Here is a 15,564-nt window from a genome sequence, read left to right as displayed (position 1 = left end):
GTACAATTTAAAAGTTTAATGTCATTAGTGTCCCCAGAGCAGAAATAGAAAGTTGATGGTAGTTTGTGAGAATTTAGATGGTGTCCTAATTAGCGTTTATAGTAATAAAAATACCCATTTTGTAATTAGCTTGTATGTGACATAATTGTTAAACTCTGATCGGTCTACCTGGACAGAGTTAAGTTCTGAAATACCTTACTTTCTAGTGGAGATGGCACTATGAGAAAGAACATTGATGTCTGGAAGAAGTGGACAACCTTGAATAGCTTGCAGCTGCATGGGTGAGTCGGGCTGGGTCTGGCAGGCTGTCCCACGTGGAGCAGGGGAGGGCGCTGCATTTGGGGACAGCATTGGAGCCGGGGTTGTTAATGGCCACCGTGGAGAGAGTTTGCATATGTATCAGAAGGAGTTGTTTTTAGAACCTCTTGGGAGTGGTAAATTGAACACTGTATACATTTCAGGTACACGTTAATTAAAAATGTCTTCTTATGACAGTTTCCTATAACATTTCAGGATGTCTGTTTTCCATGAAATGACCACTTAACCTTTTACTGTCTTACTCATCTTTCTTTTGTTTTCTGTTCCTTTGCGTTGACTTATTTTGCTTGACATTTTGATCTCCAATACTGTGTTTAAAGACAATTTGGAAAATTCTTAGAAGTAGAAGGAAAGGAAGATCTCATAAATCAGATAACTTCTGTAATGTCTGGGGCGCTGTGGGTGGGTTTCTGCACATCGGGACGGTAGCACACCAGTCTCGAGTGTGTGGTCTACACAGCTGTGGATTTTTTCATTTGACATCAGTGTTATGCATTCTTAATTACAGACTTGCGGGTGGTCTATACTGTGCTCATGAATATTCACCATAAACAACTGCAGCAGCAGATTTTGTTTTTCCGTTAAATACTTTTTAACTGTTTGTGAAATAGGTACTAGGATTAGAATGTACGAAGGGACCTAAGTTGTTTATAGAATGAAAAGTCAAATATGTGTACAGGTGTGGGGGCTTTGTCATGGTGAGACTCACATAATATGTTGACTTCAGTCACTAACCCGTTTTGTGTTCTGCTTGCGGCTTGTCAGGAAGGCCTGGTAGAACAGTGAATGTGTTTACCTCGATGCTGTTTTGGTCGATAGGAGACACCTCATGTGGCTTTATTGTAACATCACTGAAGACCTTAAGGAGTTGTTTTTGTGGGAGTTGTTGATTTTGTATTTTATTGTAAGCATGTCGTAAGAACTTGCAGTAAGCGTGGCGGAACGGGTGGTATGTGTGCTGCGTGGGTGTGTTTGGTCTCGGGGTGACCGAGTGTCTGACCCTTAGCTTACAGCTGCGGATCGCGACGCGGGGTGCTGAGCAGCTGGTGGAAGGCGGTAGGATGGTGTATTCCACGTGTTCCCTCAACCCCATTGAGGATGAAGCTGTCATAGCCTCTTTGCTGGAAAAAAGTGAAGGTAAGCGTTGTGGGACACATCAAGTATGAGATTCATAAACACGTCGTTTACTGCTGCAGTATATATGCACGTAGACCTTTTCTGGGCACTTGCTAGTGTGATTAGCCTGTAAGCCCTGAAGTGAGCCGCCCTTGCGTACGGCGTGCTTATGCAGTGGGTTTGTCATCGTCGATGAACTACGAGGATTGCCTCCTTGGTATCTCTTACGTTTGAAAGATTAGGTCAGTCCTTATCACAGTGGTTTTTTAAAAAAAAATCTTAGTTATAAAACACTTGTAACTTGAAGTTTACCGTTGTTTTAACTGTTCTCAAATGTGCGTTTTGGGAGTGTTGAGAACACTCACATTGTCGTGTAGCCAGTCTCTAGAGCGCTTTACTTGCCAAGCTGAAATTATGGACCCATCACAACTTCCCGTTTTCCCACCCCATTGTCCTCTTTTTTTTTTTTAAATTAATTTATTTTATTTATTTATTTTTTAAGATTTTGTTTATTTGACACAGAGAGATCACAAGTAGGCAGAGAGGCAGGCAGAGAGAGAGGAGGAAGCAGGCTCCCCGCAGAGCAGAGAGCCCGATGTGGGACTCGATTCCAGGACCCTGAGATCATGACCTGAGCCGAAGGCAGAGGCTTAACCCCCTGAGCCACCCAGGTGCCCCCCCCCCCCCCCCCGCATCGTCCTCTTTGCTGTCTCTGGAGTTTGATCACTCTTGGGACCCCACAGGTGGAATCAGAGTGTAGGTGTCTTTTTGTTGACTGGCTTATTCCACTGAGCATCCTGTCCTGATGTTTCCTCCGTGTTGTAGCGGGGATCAGGGTCTCCTTCCTCCAGCCCTAAGGGCTGAAAACGCTGGCTGTGTGCATGTGCCGCATTCTGTCTACCCATTCTTCTCTCCGTGGACACTTGAGGTGTTCCCTGTTTTAGTTCTTGTGATCAGTGCTGCGATGACTGTGGCTGCACAGGTAGCTCTTCAGGACCCTGCTTTCAGGTTTTGGGGTGTATATCTCGTGGAATTGTCGGTGATACGATAATTCTGTTTCATTTTTGAGGTTCCCCCATTTTACGTTCCCAGAACCCAGGGGTTCCCACTTCTTCCCGTCCTTGCCGGCAGGGCCCTTGTTACCTTCTGCTTTCTTGAGAGTAGTTGTCCTAACGGGTGGGACGTCCTAGCGCATGGTTTCGTACGAGAAACTGGACAGATGGTATGAAATGATTTTAAATGAGTTTCCATAATGGTTTGATGTAAATGATTTCTTCTTACATAAATTTTCACTGACATGTTAACTTTTCCCATCACACTCTCCTTAAAGCCAATAATGAGGGATTTCAAACTAGGATTCCAGAGTAGAATGTTTCCACATTCGCTACACACGTGGTATGAAGGAAGCTGGAACATAAACATCGAGACCAGTATCCCCAGCTGTCCCGGCTTCCAGTTACCTTGTTTGCAGTGCTGACTGACCTGTGCTGTGTAGTTTGCTCCCTAGTTGTTCTCACTCTCGGAGTCCTTGAGATTGGAATTGAGTACATTGTGTTTATTTTGTTTGGCTGTGCTTAAGTTGGCCTGTGTAAAGGTGTGATTTCTAAATGGTGTTCTTTGCAGGGTCATAGTCTCTGTGTTTGTGGTGGGACTTCATTTCAGAGCCATGTGAGGAGAAGGCGGATGGCATTGAGTGGTGACTGAAACCGCAGGTGTCCTGTGCTGCATCATTTTCTTACTGGGCTGGTGGGGTTCCACTCTGGGTTTGCTGTGACAGTCTTCAGGCCACAGTGTGCTCTCCATCTTTGTCTCTCAGAGGCTTCACGTGTCAGCAGGGCTTCATGGCAGAGTTGTCCTTTGCCGAACCTTGCACTTGACGGTGACTAAAAATCTGGGAGCAGTGAGGTCCCTGCCTGAAGGAGCTCAGACCTGGCTACAGGCAGGGTGGCTGACGAGCATTCGGTCTGCACACGCTGGGCCAGCGTTCCATCTCCTGACCCCCACGCTGGCGGGGAGTCCGTCACTGCTGAGCCCTGCCTGGGCAGGGGGTGCGGGACAAAGCCAGCTTCTGCAAACCTGCGCTATTAGTGTTTGCTTTTAGAAGGAAGACAGTTCAGGTAGAGTAGTGCCAAGTCCGCACGATGCTTTTGTCAAAGATTTCTTAGGAGGACGCTTCTGCCTTGAGGGCTTTCTTGCGTTGTGTTTATACTTGTCCGAGTGTCTGGTAGCTTCCATGGGGCTTTGTTCGATTTTCCTCTTCTGTGAGGCTGACCAGTCTCTGATCTGCGGCTGGAGGTGTGTGTGGAGGGTCCCACTGTGGCCCCATCTTGCAGCCTCTCATGATGTTGTTACTGTGGACGCGTGTTTTTAAAGCTGGACTATTGCCCTGCTGGACAAGTTTTGAAAACTTAACTTGAACCTGGAACAGAAGGTTTACAAATTTTCACAGTTCACTATAAATGTTACTATTTGGCTGTTTACTAGATGGGAAAGCATGAAGACCCACGGCCTCTAACTGGTGTGTGTCTAGAAGCCAGGAGTGGGTGGAACGCTCGGATCCTCCTGGCCTTGTGGTGTGTTCGCCGGTGGGGGGGGGCGCGCGTGTGCCACTGCCCCAGGGCTCACGTTGGGCATGCCACATGCCGTGGGACTCCATAGCTGCTATGTGGCTCTGTGGCTTCGCTGGTAGTAACTCACGTGCCACAGTGTCACTTGTTTTAAGGGTACGACTAGTGACCTTTATGGAGTGTCTGTGCACAGCTGTCCCCCCCCCCCCCCCCCGGGCCCCGGCGTGGACCGTTTCTGACCCCCCATGAAGCACCTGTGTGTGCTCCTGGCCTGTGCAGTCCCTGCCCCAGGAACCAGTGCCTGCTTGCTGTCGTATGGAATTGCTCTCCCTGGGCATTTTGTAGAAATCAAGCTACATGGTATATGATCTTCTGCATCTGGTATTTTGCATTGGGCAAAATGTGGACTTTTTTTTTTTTTTTGGTCTGTAGGTGCGTTGGAGCTTGCTGATGTGTCATCTGAGTTGCCTGGACTGAAATGGATGCCTGGAATTGCACATTGGAAGGTAATCTTTCTGGGAGGACTCTGGCTCCTAAAAGCAGGTACAGCTGGCTAGGCTTGTCCAAGTCGTGCACATTTTAAAGCACCCACTCTGGGGTAACATCAGTAAATACTACGGCTGGCTGTGCCGTCAGTTTGGCTTAGAATTGATTTCAAAATTCTATTGAACGACAAATGGTACGATTCCACAGATACTTTTCTCTGGTTTGGAAAAGCTTCCCTGCCTTTATTTTGCAATTAGAAATTAGCTTTGTGTATTTTCATCCTTATAAGTATAGCTGTGCTGTTTTTTTATTACTGGCTGGGATTCAAGCTTCATTTCCAATATGAAACTATTTACTTTTCAGTTTTAAACCAGCAACAACCTGAGACTTGTTTTTAAAAAAAAAATCCTACATGGAAAATGCTCTTTTACAAAATGACTATTCTGTTTGATAGAATATGGGATCATCTCACTTTTCGCTCCCCACACAGTCCCAGCTTTGGAGAGCAGTGAGAGCTGGCGTTTACCACGTTGGAGAGCCTTTACCTGTGATTTTCTTCTTCGGGAGTGTGGTGATGTGGAGTTCTGCCCTCTCCTCTTCCAGGTCATGACCAAAGACGGACAGTGGTTTTCGGAGTGGGAAGAGGTGCCTCACAGCAGACACACCCAGATCCGGCCCACCATGTTCCCACCAAAGGACCCGGAGAAGTTACAGGCGATGCACCTCGAGCGTTGGTGAGTCTGTGGGGCTCGCAGAGGTTTGGGGAGGCGCGGGGAGGGGCCTCCAGCATTCCTGCAAGGCCTGGGCCGTGGGTGTGGCCGACCTCAGGTGTGCGAACTTGCCGGAAAGAAAGAAGTTCACGTTTCCTGTCCACTGCCGGCACTGAGCGTTCATAAATACGGCAGGTGGGGAGGATCTAAAGGCTTGAACTTCGCCTGCTCCCTTAACTGTGCACAGCGTGCGCCGGCCGTCCCGTGAGGGCTCCCTGAGTGCTGACCAGAAGACAGGATGTCTCTGTCATAGGTCTTCTTGCCAGTTTTTGTCTTAGTACTAAAAGGATGTATTTTGAATCCGTTAAAACATGTGCATTGTGGGGTTTTGTTTGTTTTTTTTTTTGTTCTTTTTTTCCTCAGTCTTAGGATATTACCACATCATCAGAATACCGGAGGGTTCTTTGTGGCAGTGTTAGTGAAAAAGTCGTCAATGCCGTGGAATAAACGTCCTCCAAAGGTGAGCATCTTCTGAAATAACGCGGCATATCACAAGCTTTCTGTGCGTTCGAGGCAGACACTGGCAGAAGTTGGTGGAACCGTTTTTGAAGGGTGGAGAGCAGCTGAGCATGAACGTGTGTGGCGGGGGCAGGGATGCATTTAAATTTTGAGTTTTTCAAAAAGCAGCAGAGTGTCTTAAAGGGATAGATCCATGAAAAAGGCAGACTTGGGAGATCATGTTCTTTCTGCATCTCAAGTCCAGTTCTTTAATAAAAATTGAAAAGACATAATGACGGCCCTGTGGCCCAGAGTCGAGCCCCATGCTGACTTCTGTGCTCCGTGCCCTGGGGCTCACTGGAGCCCATTGCAGATGGACAGAACTCGCCGGCCTCAGACCAGCCTGTCTTCCCCTTGGCTGTGAGGGACAGTGACAGGGACTTTGTCCAGGCCTGGCCGAAAAGGAGGCAGAGAAGACCCAAGCCGTCCTCATGGGTTGTTGTAGGAGGCCCTGGAGCAGGGAGGGTGGGTAGGAGAGCAGCCTTTGAGCTTTCCCATGTGATGTCTGCTGGCCTCCTCGGTATCAGCATGACATTTCTTTCGCTAGTTCCTACCTCAGCCTTTCCATAATGTGGGAACATGGCTGGGATCACAGTCTGAAGGTCAGTATTTCTTTCAGACGAATGCTTACAAGGGAGCACAAAGAATGCTTAGACTTCGGAGAGGCAGAAAGGAGACTGTTCCTGGGATCTGGCCAACCCACACAAACGTGTCCGTGTTGGCCTCACAGTGGCCCAGGAGTGGACCCAGCACGTCCGCGCGGGCACTGTGCTGGTTGTGGGAGGCCGGAGAGGGCTCCGCTGTGCCTGGTGGTCTGGCGGCTCCTTGGCCCCGGACTCCAGGGTCGGGAGCTCCCAGCAGCACTGTCGCTGACACGTGTCAGCTCCATGTGTCACTTCCGCGGGCTTGTAGTCACTTTTTTAAAGCGCACACGGGGGGGCGCCTGGGTGGCTCAGATGGTTAAGCCTCTGCCTTCGGCTCAGGTCATGATCCCAGGGTCCTGGGATTGAGCCCCACGTCGAGCTCCCTGCTCAGCGGGGATCTGCTGCTTCTGCCTCTCCCTACCGCTCCGTGCTCACGTGTTACCTCTATCTCAGATAAATAAATCTTTAAAAAGTAAAAATGGAAAAAAGCACAAGGAAACGAGCGAAATTAATTTCAGTACCTGGTTTGTCCCAATATACATAGACGTTTACTCTGTGGTCATCGTGCACGTTGCTAGTAAGTCATCTTCTGGGTCTCACACGGAGTGTTGGAAGCCACGTGAGGGCACAGCCGAGATCACTCTTCCTTGCGTTGGTCCCGTGGCCGCGGTGACAAAGCTCGCCCTGGGTGTGTTTCCAGCACCACGCGGCACGGGGTCGAGCCGCTTGTGTGTGCGCACTGTAGGCTGCGCAGACCTGTCGCGGGACCGCCTGCAAGGACGAGCGTCCGACTGTTCCCAGAGGCTGCCCGTTCCCTGCTCCGGTGTGCGTGTGGCTGCGGAGAAGGGCTTGCTGTCACGTGCGCCTTCCGTGATGATTAGCCTCGCCTTTCCTGTTGCTGCTCCTGCTCCTCGTTCCTCCCACGGAGGGACTGGGTGTGACGCGGGCACGGCTCCATGCTCCTGGGCTGCGCGGCTGACCGAGGCGTGTGCCTCGACGTAGAAGTGAGGGGACCTGCAGGCGCAGAGCTGGCCCAGAGGGCACCGGGTTGGGGGGGTTTGCACTGGAGCTGCACTGGGAGGAACCGGGAGTAGCATTTCTAGGGTCTGAGGGGGTGGGCAGGGTGTTTGGGTGACTGTTTTGTGTTTTCCCTTTAAATAAAAGGTATTTTCTGGGAGGCAGTGTTGCATAGCATGGGGTCCCAGCAGCTTGTCTGCCTTTGGGCTTTGTGACCTTGGGGAGCGTGTTTTACTGTTCTTGCCCAAGTGTCCTAATCGCACCAACCCTGTGACTTGTTAGGACATGTCGTTTTGAGTAAGTTTTTGTATAGTATCTTGTATAAAGTGCATCTGAAGCAGTTTCAGTAAGTCAGCTGTTTTGCGCTCTCTGCCAGCCAGAGCGATCCTGTGGCCCCGGTTCCAAAGTTGGTTCCCAGTGTTCCCTGGGGCACGCCGTGTCTGCTTCCCGTTCCTGGGGGCCTGTACCCGGGCGGCGGCACGGGCCATCGCAGGCTGCAGTTACTTACGCCCATGTGCCGGCCCCGCCTGCTGTTGCCAGGATCGTGCCTGACACAGGGCAGGTGCGCGCTCAGCTCTGAGTGGAGTTGAACCGGCTGTGTCCTCGGCCTGTACTGGGAAATGGCCTCATGTGCTCTTTATGGGAGGAAGGTAGAAACTGTGCCGACAACTTCCGCACATAACAGCAAATAGACTTAAGATATTTCCAGAACATTCTGTAGCCGTCTATGTGTGCAATGCCGTAGAGAACTAGGATGGGTCTTGTGTAGTGAGTTTTCATTTTTTTGCAGCATGTGAAGTGGGTTGTGCTTGGAGTGTAGACGCACTTGTCCCCTGTTGCAGATACAGGGTGAGCCGCTGGTGGAGCCCAGAGAGCCTGTGCGGTCCAGGCCTGCACACCCTGCGGAAGGAGCAGCTGTGGACCCCACCGAGCCGGAGAGTAAGCCTGCCTGTGGGACGGATGACACAGACATCACAGAAAGATCTGAGAACGTAGAGAACAGCGGAAGTAAGAAGGACGGAGTGTGCGGGTAAGAGAAGGGGTTCTGTGCTCCCTTGTGTCTTCCAGCCCCTTAGCTTGCAGGAACGGGGGGCCATCCTGCAGCAGGTGGGTGCCGCTGTGTGCGGCCGGTCGGATGCGTGTGGAGAGCCTGGGCCGTGTGGGGCTGAGCAGGAGGGCTGGCGGGCAGGGGGAGTGTGCTGCTGGCCTGTTGCCTTAGGACCGATGCATGTTTCTCACCCTGATTCCCTCCTCAGTCCTCCTCCATCTAAGAAAATGAAGTTGTTTGGATTTAAAGAAGATCCGTTTGTATTTATTCCTGAAGATGATCCGTTATTTCCACCCATCCAGTAAGGATTAATTCATCATGCTAAATTGTTAAAATTTGCGTACCTGGTTGCATTTGGCTATATGTTTTTATTTAGTTGTGTATAGCATCTGTTTTCCGTTCGTAATAGCTTGGTAGAGCTGGGTGACACTTTGGAGTGTATGGTGAGCTGTCGGAGTCTGTAAGGTGCTCGGGGTTGGGTTGGGGTAGTGGTGGGGGCTCGACAGTGGCCCCTGAATGTTCCTGGCGGAGCTTCTAGACCCATGGCCACAGCCACCTGCCCAGGTCCTGTGTGGGACTTGGAGAGTGGGTCTCGGTGGGAGGTTGGGGACCCTAGCTGGAAACTGGTAGGTGGAGCAGAGGGAAAAGGTGCTTAAGTTAACAGGCTCCGACTTCTTTCTTCCTGCTTAGTTAAGTTTCAGTACCCAGTTACTACGGCGGCACGCGTGCTGCCCTGTGGCTCGTTACCTGTCTCAGTGGGCAGAGGGGTTGTCAGATCACCAGAGTAACAGGTGAGAGAGCGGAGGCGTACTTGTCCGTGAAGGTTCCCACTCTAGTTGTTCCCGGGGAACTCGATCAAGTGTGGACAGTGGGCGTGTGCGGCAGAGCGCGAGCGCCCTGAGCCGCAGATGAGACACCGAGCTCTGTCCCAGGAGAGTCCGTGCGGGGGGCGCCTGTCACGTGTGAACCAAACTCGTAAACAGCTCTGTCTCGTTTGTAGGAAGTTTTATGCGTTGGATCCTTCATTCCCAAAGATGAATTTGTTGACTAGGACTACGGAAGGGAAGAAGAGGCAGCTCTACATGGTCTCCAAGGAGCTGAGGAACGTGCTGGTGAACAACAGCGAGCGGATGAAGGTGTGCGTGGCGGGGTCGCAGGGGTGCAGGCAGGCCCGGGCGCCGGCTCTGTGTTCGGAGCGGGCAGGGGACCCCGGCTCTCCTGGTCTGATGCCTGCCGTGCGGATCATTAGTCCTCTTCGGCTGCTCTAGGCCAGCCTCAGCTGAGAGCATCAGTGAGGCTGTGGGAACCCCTGCTTCGGTCAGACTTCTAAAACTTTTCGTTTTCTTTTTCTTCCCTTCCCGGCTCACGGCTGTGCCTCCTTGGTGTAGAAGGGCTTATTTTAATTGATTATTCAGCTTTTATTTGTATGTGTGTGTCCTCTTACTGTCTTACGTGCAGGTTATAAACACGGGGATAAAAGTGTGGTGTCGGAATAACAGCGGTGAAGAGTTTGATTGCGCTTTTCGGTTGGCACAGGAGGTAATTTGGGACGCGGACTTGGTAGCAGCAGCCGGTGGTGGATCCGTGGGCGTGGGTGCCGTGCAGCTGGGCTGGTGCCCTTGGGGAGGTGGGGGCTGGACGAGGTGTGTGCCAAGGCCTCGGGGACAGCGGGTGATGGTTCTTACTCATAATGGTGGCCTCTCTTTATTCACACAGGGAATATACACGCTGTATCCATTTATTAATTCAAGAATTATCACTGTATCCATAGAAGATGTCAAAATTCTATTAACCCAGGAAAATCCATTTTTTAGGAAACTTAGCAGTGAGACCTACAGCCAAGCCAAAGACTTGGGTAAGCCGTTGGACTTGCATAATGGCATGACTTGTCCTCGTAAAGACACCGAAGACGTGGGTGTGCAGGCTTCTTAGAGTCTCTCAGTCTTAGATTTTAATACGTCATGGCTTTCTTTCTGCTGAGACTTGTCAGCTTTCAGAGGGCCTTGTGGAGACAGAAGGCACATCGGAGTGTACCCAGGCACAGAGGCACCCCATGGGTTGCCCTCCTTCCCCAGGCCATGGTGGAGGGCTGTGCCGCCCACCAGCCTGTGGGTGTCTGCAGCTGTTGGGCCCTGGCCGTCCCATGAGCCAGAGCCCTGAGTGCCTCTGGCCAAGGGGACAGCCAGGGCAGGTCCCCGCAGGGATGCAGGGCACGTCCTGGTGCTCGGGCTTGTCTGCATCCCGTCACGAGGTGCGGGACGCTGACTGACGCAGACGTTTGGCATTTCATCTTTGGCATTTCATCATCTGGGTTGAAGCCGGATGCGAGTGTTGCCAGCTCCTGCCGTGGCCTGGCCAGCCCCCCAAAGTAGATCCTTGGTCACGTTGTTGTTTACGCGTTTTATAAACTTCCACTTCAAGTTATTCTAGTGATATTTTCACCTAAGAACAAAAGTAATTCCACCAAGAATTCTAATCTTGTTTCTTTTTTTATTCTTGTTTATTTTTATAACTTTATTTACTGTTTCTGACTCAGCTGGCCCAAAACTGCACAAATCAGGTTACCGCAGTTACGGGGCTGCACGCTTTATCCTGAAACCGAAGGGTACGGAACATGCTGGGTGGGGTCCGGCTCCTGGTGGCTCAGGCAGGAGCCGGATATAAAGTAGAGATTGGTTTGTGCTTGGCCGCTTCTTGGTCTTAATCCCACCTTGAGATGATTCTGGTATAACTTTTGTCAGTTTTTATGTGTGTTTCATGCTGTTTCTGGAAGTTGGAGCAACTGTTTGTTTAATCTTCAATTTTGAGAATTGACTAGTAGTTAATCCCCCTCTCCCCACTGCTGGGAGAGACCTTCTGAGCTGCTCCACCGACACCCCCGAGCGGTCTCACGCAGTCCGCCACGTGGCCGGTGGTTCTGTGCTTTTAGAAAGAAAATGCTCTTCTCCATGGAGACTCTGCAGGTTATTTGCTGCTTTCTCCACAATGCTGGACACGAACAGCATCGATGACCGGCAGGCTTTGCCAACACGTGTCTATTTCTCTTCCAGCCAAGGGGAGCATTGTCCTGAAGTATGAGCCAGACCCTGCGTAAGTGTGGGCGCCCCTGCCGGTGGGGGAACTGGGGTTGGTCGCGGGAGCCTTTGACGAACGTTGTCTTAAACGTAGTGTTGTAGAAATTTTAGGACGAATATTAATATATATCTTCACCAGAGTACTTTCTTCTAGGACATTCAGCTCAGACCAAACATATTTTCACTGCGATAATAGAATGTGCCGTACTTCTCTATGGCTGAGAAATCTGGTTCTGATTTCTGTCTTAAACAGAATGAATGGAAAGGTTGAACAGTTGAGAGGTCAAGGCTTTCTGTCTCTACCATGGGTTCAGCCCCGGTCTCTGGGTTCCCGATCACGCATGCATCGGGCAGTGTTGTTCCAATGTGGGGTGTGGGGGTTCCCTCCTGCCTGACCGCCGTCCGTGGTGCTCACAAGTGCCCATGCAGCCCTCAGGAGTCTGTGGAGAGTAGGCGCTGAAGGTCAGCGCTGTCCAGAGCGGGGTGAAGAGCTCGGGCGGCATGCCCAGCATGCCTCAGCTAGGGAGTGCCAGAGGCAGGATTTGTACCCAGGACATCTCACGTGTCACAGCCACCTCTTTGTAAAGTAAAATACCACTTCCAAGGGGAGGAAGGAAAATGGGGCACAGGGCTGGAGAGGGATTTGGGGGAGAGTTTAGGTGGAGCTATGGGCAGTTCTGTGGGAGGTGGTATTTGGCCAGACTCTGAATGGCAAAAGGGAAGCAGAGAAGCACCAGCCTGAGGAAGGAATGAGCTCAAAGGCAGCCTGGGTAGAGCTGGCAGAAGGGGGCAGGCCCAAGCTCCCTGCATGGTCTACATGGCCTCCAGCTGCAGTGAAGACAGTAGCCTGGGTGTGATCCTGAGTGTGCTTGTGGGAGACAAGGTGCACAGCAAGAGGGGGCAGCATGGGAGATGGGAGGTGGGTGCCAGGGGCCTAGTGTTGGAGAGAGGTGCACGTGGGGTCCTGCGGGGCTGCGTTTGCAGGTCCAGGAGGGCTGTGAGTGCAAAGGTGCAGGAGAGCTCAGGGTCGGCTTCGGGTTTGAGTGGCGCAGATACCCTCCAGTAAGGGGAAAGGTGGAGGAGAACGGATACACTGAATCTGAAGATGCAGGACTAGACCGCAGGAGACAGGCAGGCCGCTCTACGGAAGTGTTGGGAATTGAGGGGAGAGGTCACTCCAGGTGTGGATCTTCAGGGTTCATGAGTGTGTCCGTGCTGCGTCAGCCACGGGCTTGATGCCAGAGCTCCTGAGGGCGGTGTAGCTGGGAACCAGGGTTTGTAGGCTCTCATGCCAGTGTCGGGGTCCAGGTCTGCGAGATGGGAGCGGCCAAGGAGGGGGGACAAGGCAGGAGAGAGAACGCAAAGAGCGGGGGAGGCGGGCCAGTATCTGAGCTGGGGGAGCTGGTGTGGACTGTGCCTGCCAGGCATCTGTGGGGCGGAACAGCGAATGGGGCTTTCCTGGGCCAGTGGCTGGGTCAGAGGAGGTCTAAGTGGGGGAGCCCTCAGCCTGCTTCTGTACACATGGAAAACCCAAGAAAAGGAAAACAGGCTGTGGGTTGCCAGATTGAGGGGCAGTGTCGCAGAAGCATTTAGACCGGGACCCAGAAGTGGGTTTGGAAGGTCTGGATACCGTGTGCTCTTCCACTGTCCCTAGTTCTGTGAGCTGGCACTCACTGGCACAGGCAGGTGCCAGAGCCCTGAGATGGAGCGACAGCTAGGGTTGGGCGGTGGGGACTCTTGTCTTTTCCTATCATCGTGTCTTCTCAGTGTACCATCCAGGCTTTACCCAGGGAATATGGAAAGGTACTGAGGTGTTTCCCTCTGTGTCGTGGTTTATTTCTCTCATTGGTTCAACCCCTTCTTTTTTGCTGGGTATATTTTCTTTAAATCTGATGGGTACCCTCCTGTGTTCCTTCCTCTGCCCGTGACCCTGCTGCCTGGCATTGAGTGGCATAGAATGGGACGTAGAGTTAATTGGACGGGGCTCTAGGGGCCAAAATGCTAGAGCGGAGTCACTCCTGGAGGGAAACGATGATTTGCATGGTCCTCGGGAGGGGGCATGTGAGTTACACAGTAACTGGCGTCTCATCCAAGGGATGGGGACTTGAAGCCTCCTGGTGAGCAGGTGGGCATGTCTGTGTGGCAGGATTGAGCAGAGTCAGGGAGGTAGGGGTGCTTTGGGCCCCAGTAACACTGCATGCTGGAAACGGGCGAGCACGGTGTGCCAGGGCCTGTCTTGTCATGTGGGTGGGTAACCGAGAGGAGTTGGGGTCATCCAGTCGGAAGGCGCGGAAGCACGGAGTGCGGACAGCGTGGGCGGTCTGGCTCCCGGACGGCTCTGCACAGCTGAGGCCTCCCAGCTGGGTCTTCACCTTGGAGAAGATGGAGGTGTTTGGAAATTCTCACGCTGAAAGTGTGTATAAACTCTGGATGTGGGGGTTATTCCTTCAGGAGCTTTTAGGAAGAAAAACTGGCCAACGTGAGCATGTTGGGAATATTTAGGATTTGCTGCAGGAGCCAGTCTTCATTTGAGGGAACTCCGTAGGATCACAGAGCGAGTTGGCCCCCAGTGCTCTGGGCATACTGTTCTTGGAAGGTCGCCTCTTTATCCTTCAGTGGCTAGGAAGGCACTTGATACTCACACACAACCACTTTTTTGTAGGAAACCAGACACCCTTCAGTGTCCCATTGTGTTATGTGGATGGCGGGGAAAGGCCTCCATTCGGACTTTTGTGCCCAAGAACGAACGGCTTCATTATCTCAGGATGATGGGGCTGGAGGGGTTGGCAGAAAAGAAGAAGGAAGGGACTGTCGTGGCTCAGGAGAGTACTGACAGCTCTGGGCTGCCGGAGGACGAGGTGAGTGCCGAGCACGGAGCGGAGCAGGCCACCAGCGCAGATGCCAGCGAGGACACCAGCGCGGACACCAGTGAGGACGCCAGTGTGGACCCCGCCTCGGATCCCTCAGGCCCTGCCCCCGGGGAGGCCGTCCTGCCACGATGAGGAGGTCCCTGCGAGGAGGCCCCGGGACTGTGTGGGCAGCCCAGTGTTCCTCTGCGGTGTCCCAGGCCAGACCCAGAACTTCTGACCTGTAAAGTACAGGACGTGGAGGCTGGAGACGGATGGAATGGTGGAAGAGTCACGAAGGATCTCAGTACTGCTTTCATATATTTTTTTAGCTTTGTTAGAAGTTGCTCATTATACTGTTTGTTTTGCGAATCTGGGTCCGTTGTGTCTGTGGCCAGCGGTAGACTATTGCCGTTAGTCTTACTCTTAAGAAACAAAACTGCCCTTGCGGGAATGTTCAGGTTCCTTTTGTTATGCCTTTATTGGTCTGTGGTCTGGTGTTTCTTTTAATTATTATTTATAGAGAGAATCTATAACTCATTGTGGGCCGTTGGAAGACATCCTGTAAACGTTAACAATTGTGTGAAGTTGCACATTAGTGGTGCGACATTAACACGCGGTGGGTTAGCATCTGAGGTCTCAGATGGCTTCTGTGCCTTTGTAACAAAAGGTAAAATAAACTCTTTTCTCAGAGTAAGAGCTGTCTTGTGATAGTGTGAGGTTTTGTGTCTTTTTATTGAAGGGAGTGCTTTGCGATTCTAGCTTTTAAATGGGGTTGGGATCCTTGGAACAGTGAAATAAATTATTAATGATGGGGTGTGTGTGTGTGTGTGTGTGTGTGTTTACTCTGTGAGGTGGAAAGAACAAACATTTTTGGTAAAATGGAAATGTTTCCCAGCGTTCTCGGCTCCTAAGAGGAATATTAATGTAAAGGTTGCTCTCGAGGGAGTAGACCGGACGTGAAGCCCTTCTCCTGGGCTCCCCGTTGTTCCGCAGATGGCAGCGCTCACGCCCCTGCTGCTGGGAGGGTCAGGTGGACGCGGGCTGGGTGGGCAGGAGGGTCGGCGGATGCAGGCCTGATGGGCCGGGTGAGAAGCGTCCGTAGCCCTAGCGGGGCTGCCTCAGGCACCATTGTGGGGCCCCAGAGGGGATGCTCATCAGGCGGGGCCGCAGGGCACGT

The 15,564-nt window shown here is 51.8% G+C and overlaps 1 protein-coding gene across 2 annotated transcripts in view; it reads left to right on the top strand.

Annotated features, from left to right (window-relative positions):
* NSUN2 (NOP2/Sun RNA methyltransferase 2) overlaps positions 1 to 15,081 on the top strand; it is a 28,583-nt gene extending 13,502 nt beyond the window's left edge. For both annotated transcript variants that reach the window (XM_047731891.1, XM_047731890.1), the window contains exons 8-19: positions 207 to 281; positions 1,325 to 1,455; positions 4,434 to 4,507; positions 5,091 to 5,221; positions 5,621 to 5,717; positions 8,259 to 8,446; positions 8,673 to 8,765; positions 9,465 to 9,600; positions 9,923 to 10,003; positions 10,181 to 10,319; positions 11,515 to 11,554; positions 14,201 to 15,081. In XM_047731891.1, coding sequence (XP_047587847.1) covers positions 207 to 281; positions 1,325 to 1,455; positions 4,434 to 4,507; positions 5,091 to 5,221; positions 5,621 to 5,717; positions 8,259 to 8,446; positions 8,673 to 8,765; positions 9,465 to 9,600; positions 9,923 to 10,003; positions 10,181 to 10,319; positions 11,515 to 11,554; positions 14,201 to 14,540 — 1,525 coding nt within the window. In that variant the 3' untranslated portion in view covers positions 14,541 to 15,081. The remainder of the gene's footprint in view (positions 1 to 206; positions 282 to 1,324; positions 1,456 to 4,433; positions 4,508 to 5,090; positions 5,222 to 5,620; positions 5,718 to 8,258; positions 8,447 to 8,672; positions 8,766 to 9,464; positions 9,601 to 9,922; positions 10,004 to 10,180; positions 10,320 to 11,514; positions 11,555 to 14,200) is intronic.
* Positions 15,082 to 15,564: the final 483 nt, after the last annotated feature.

This window comes from Lutra lutra, chromosome 5 (assembly GCF_902655055.1).
Source record: "Lutra lutra chromosome 5, mLutLut1.2, whole genome shotgun sequence".
NCBI lineage: Eukaryota > Metazoa > Chordata > Mammalia > Carnivora > Mustelidae > Lutra > Lutra lutra.
The sequence above is the reverse complement of the archived record's forward strand: the minus strand, read 5'-3'. Positions and strand labels throughout refer to the sequence as shown.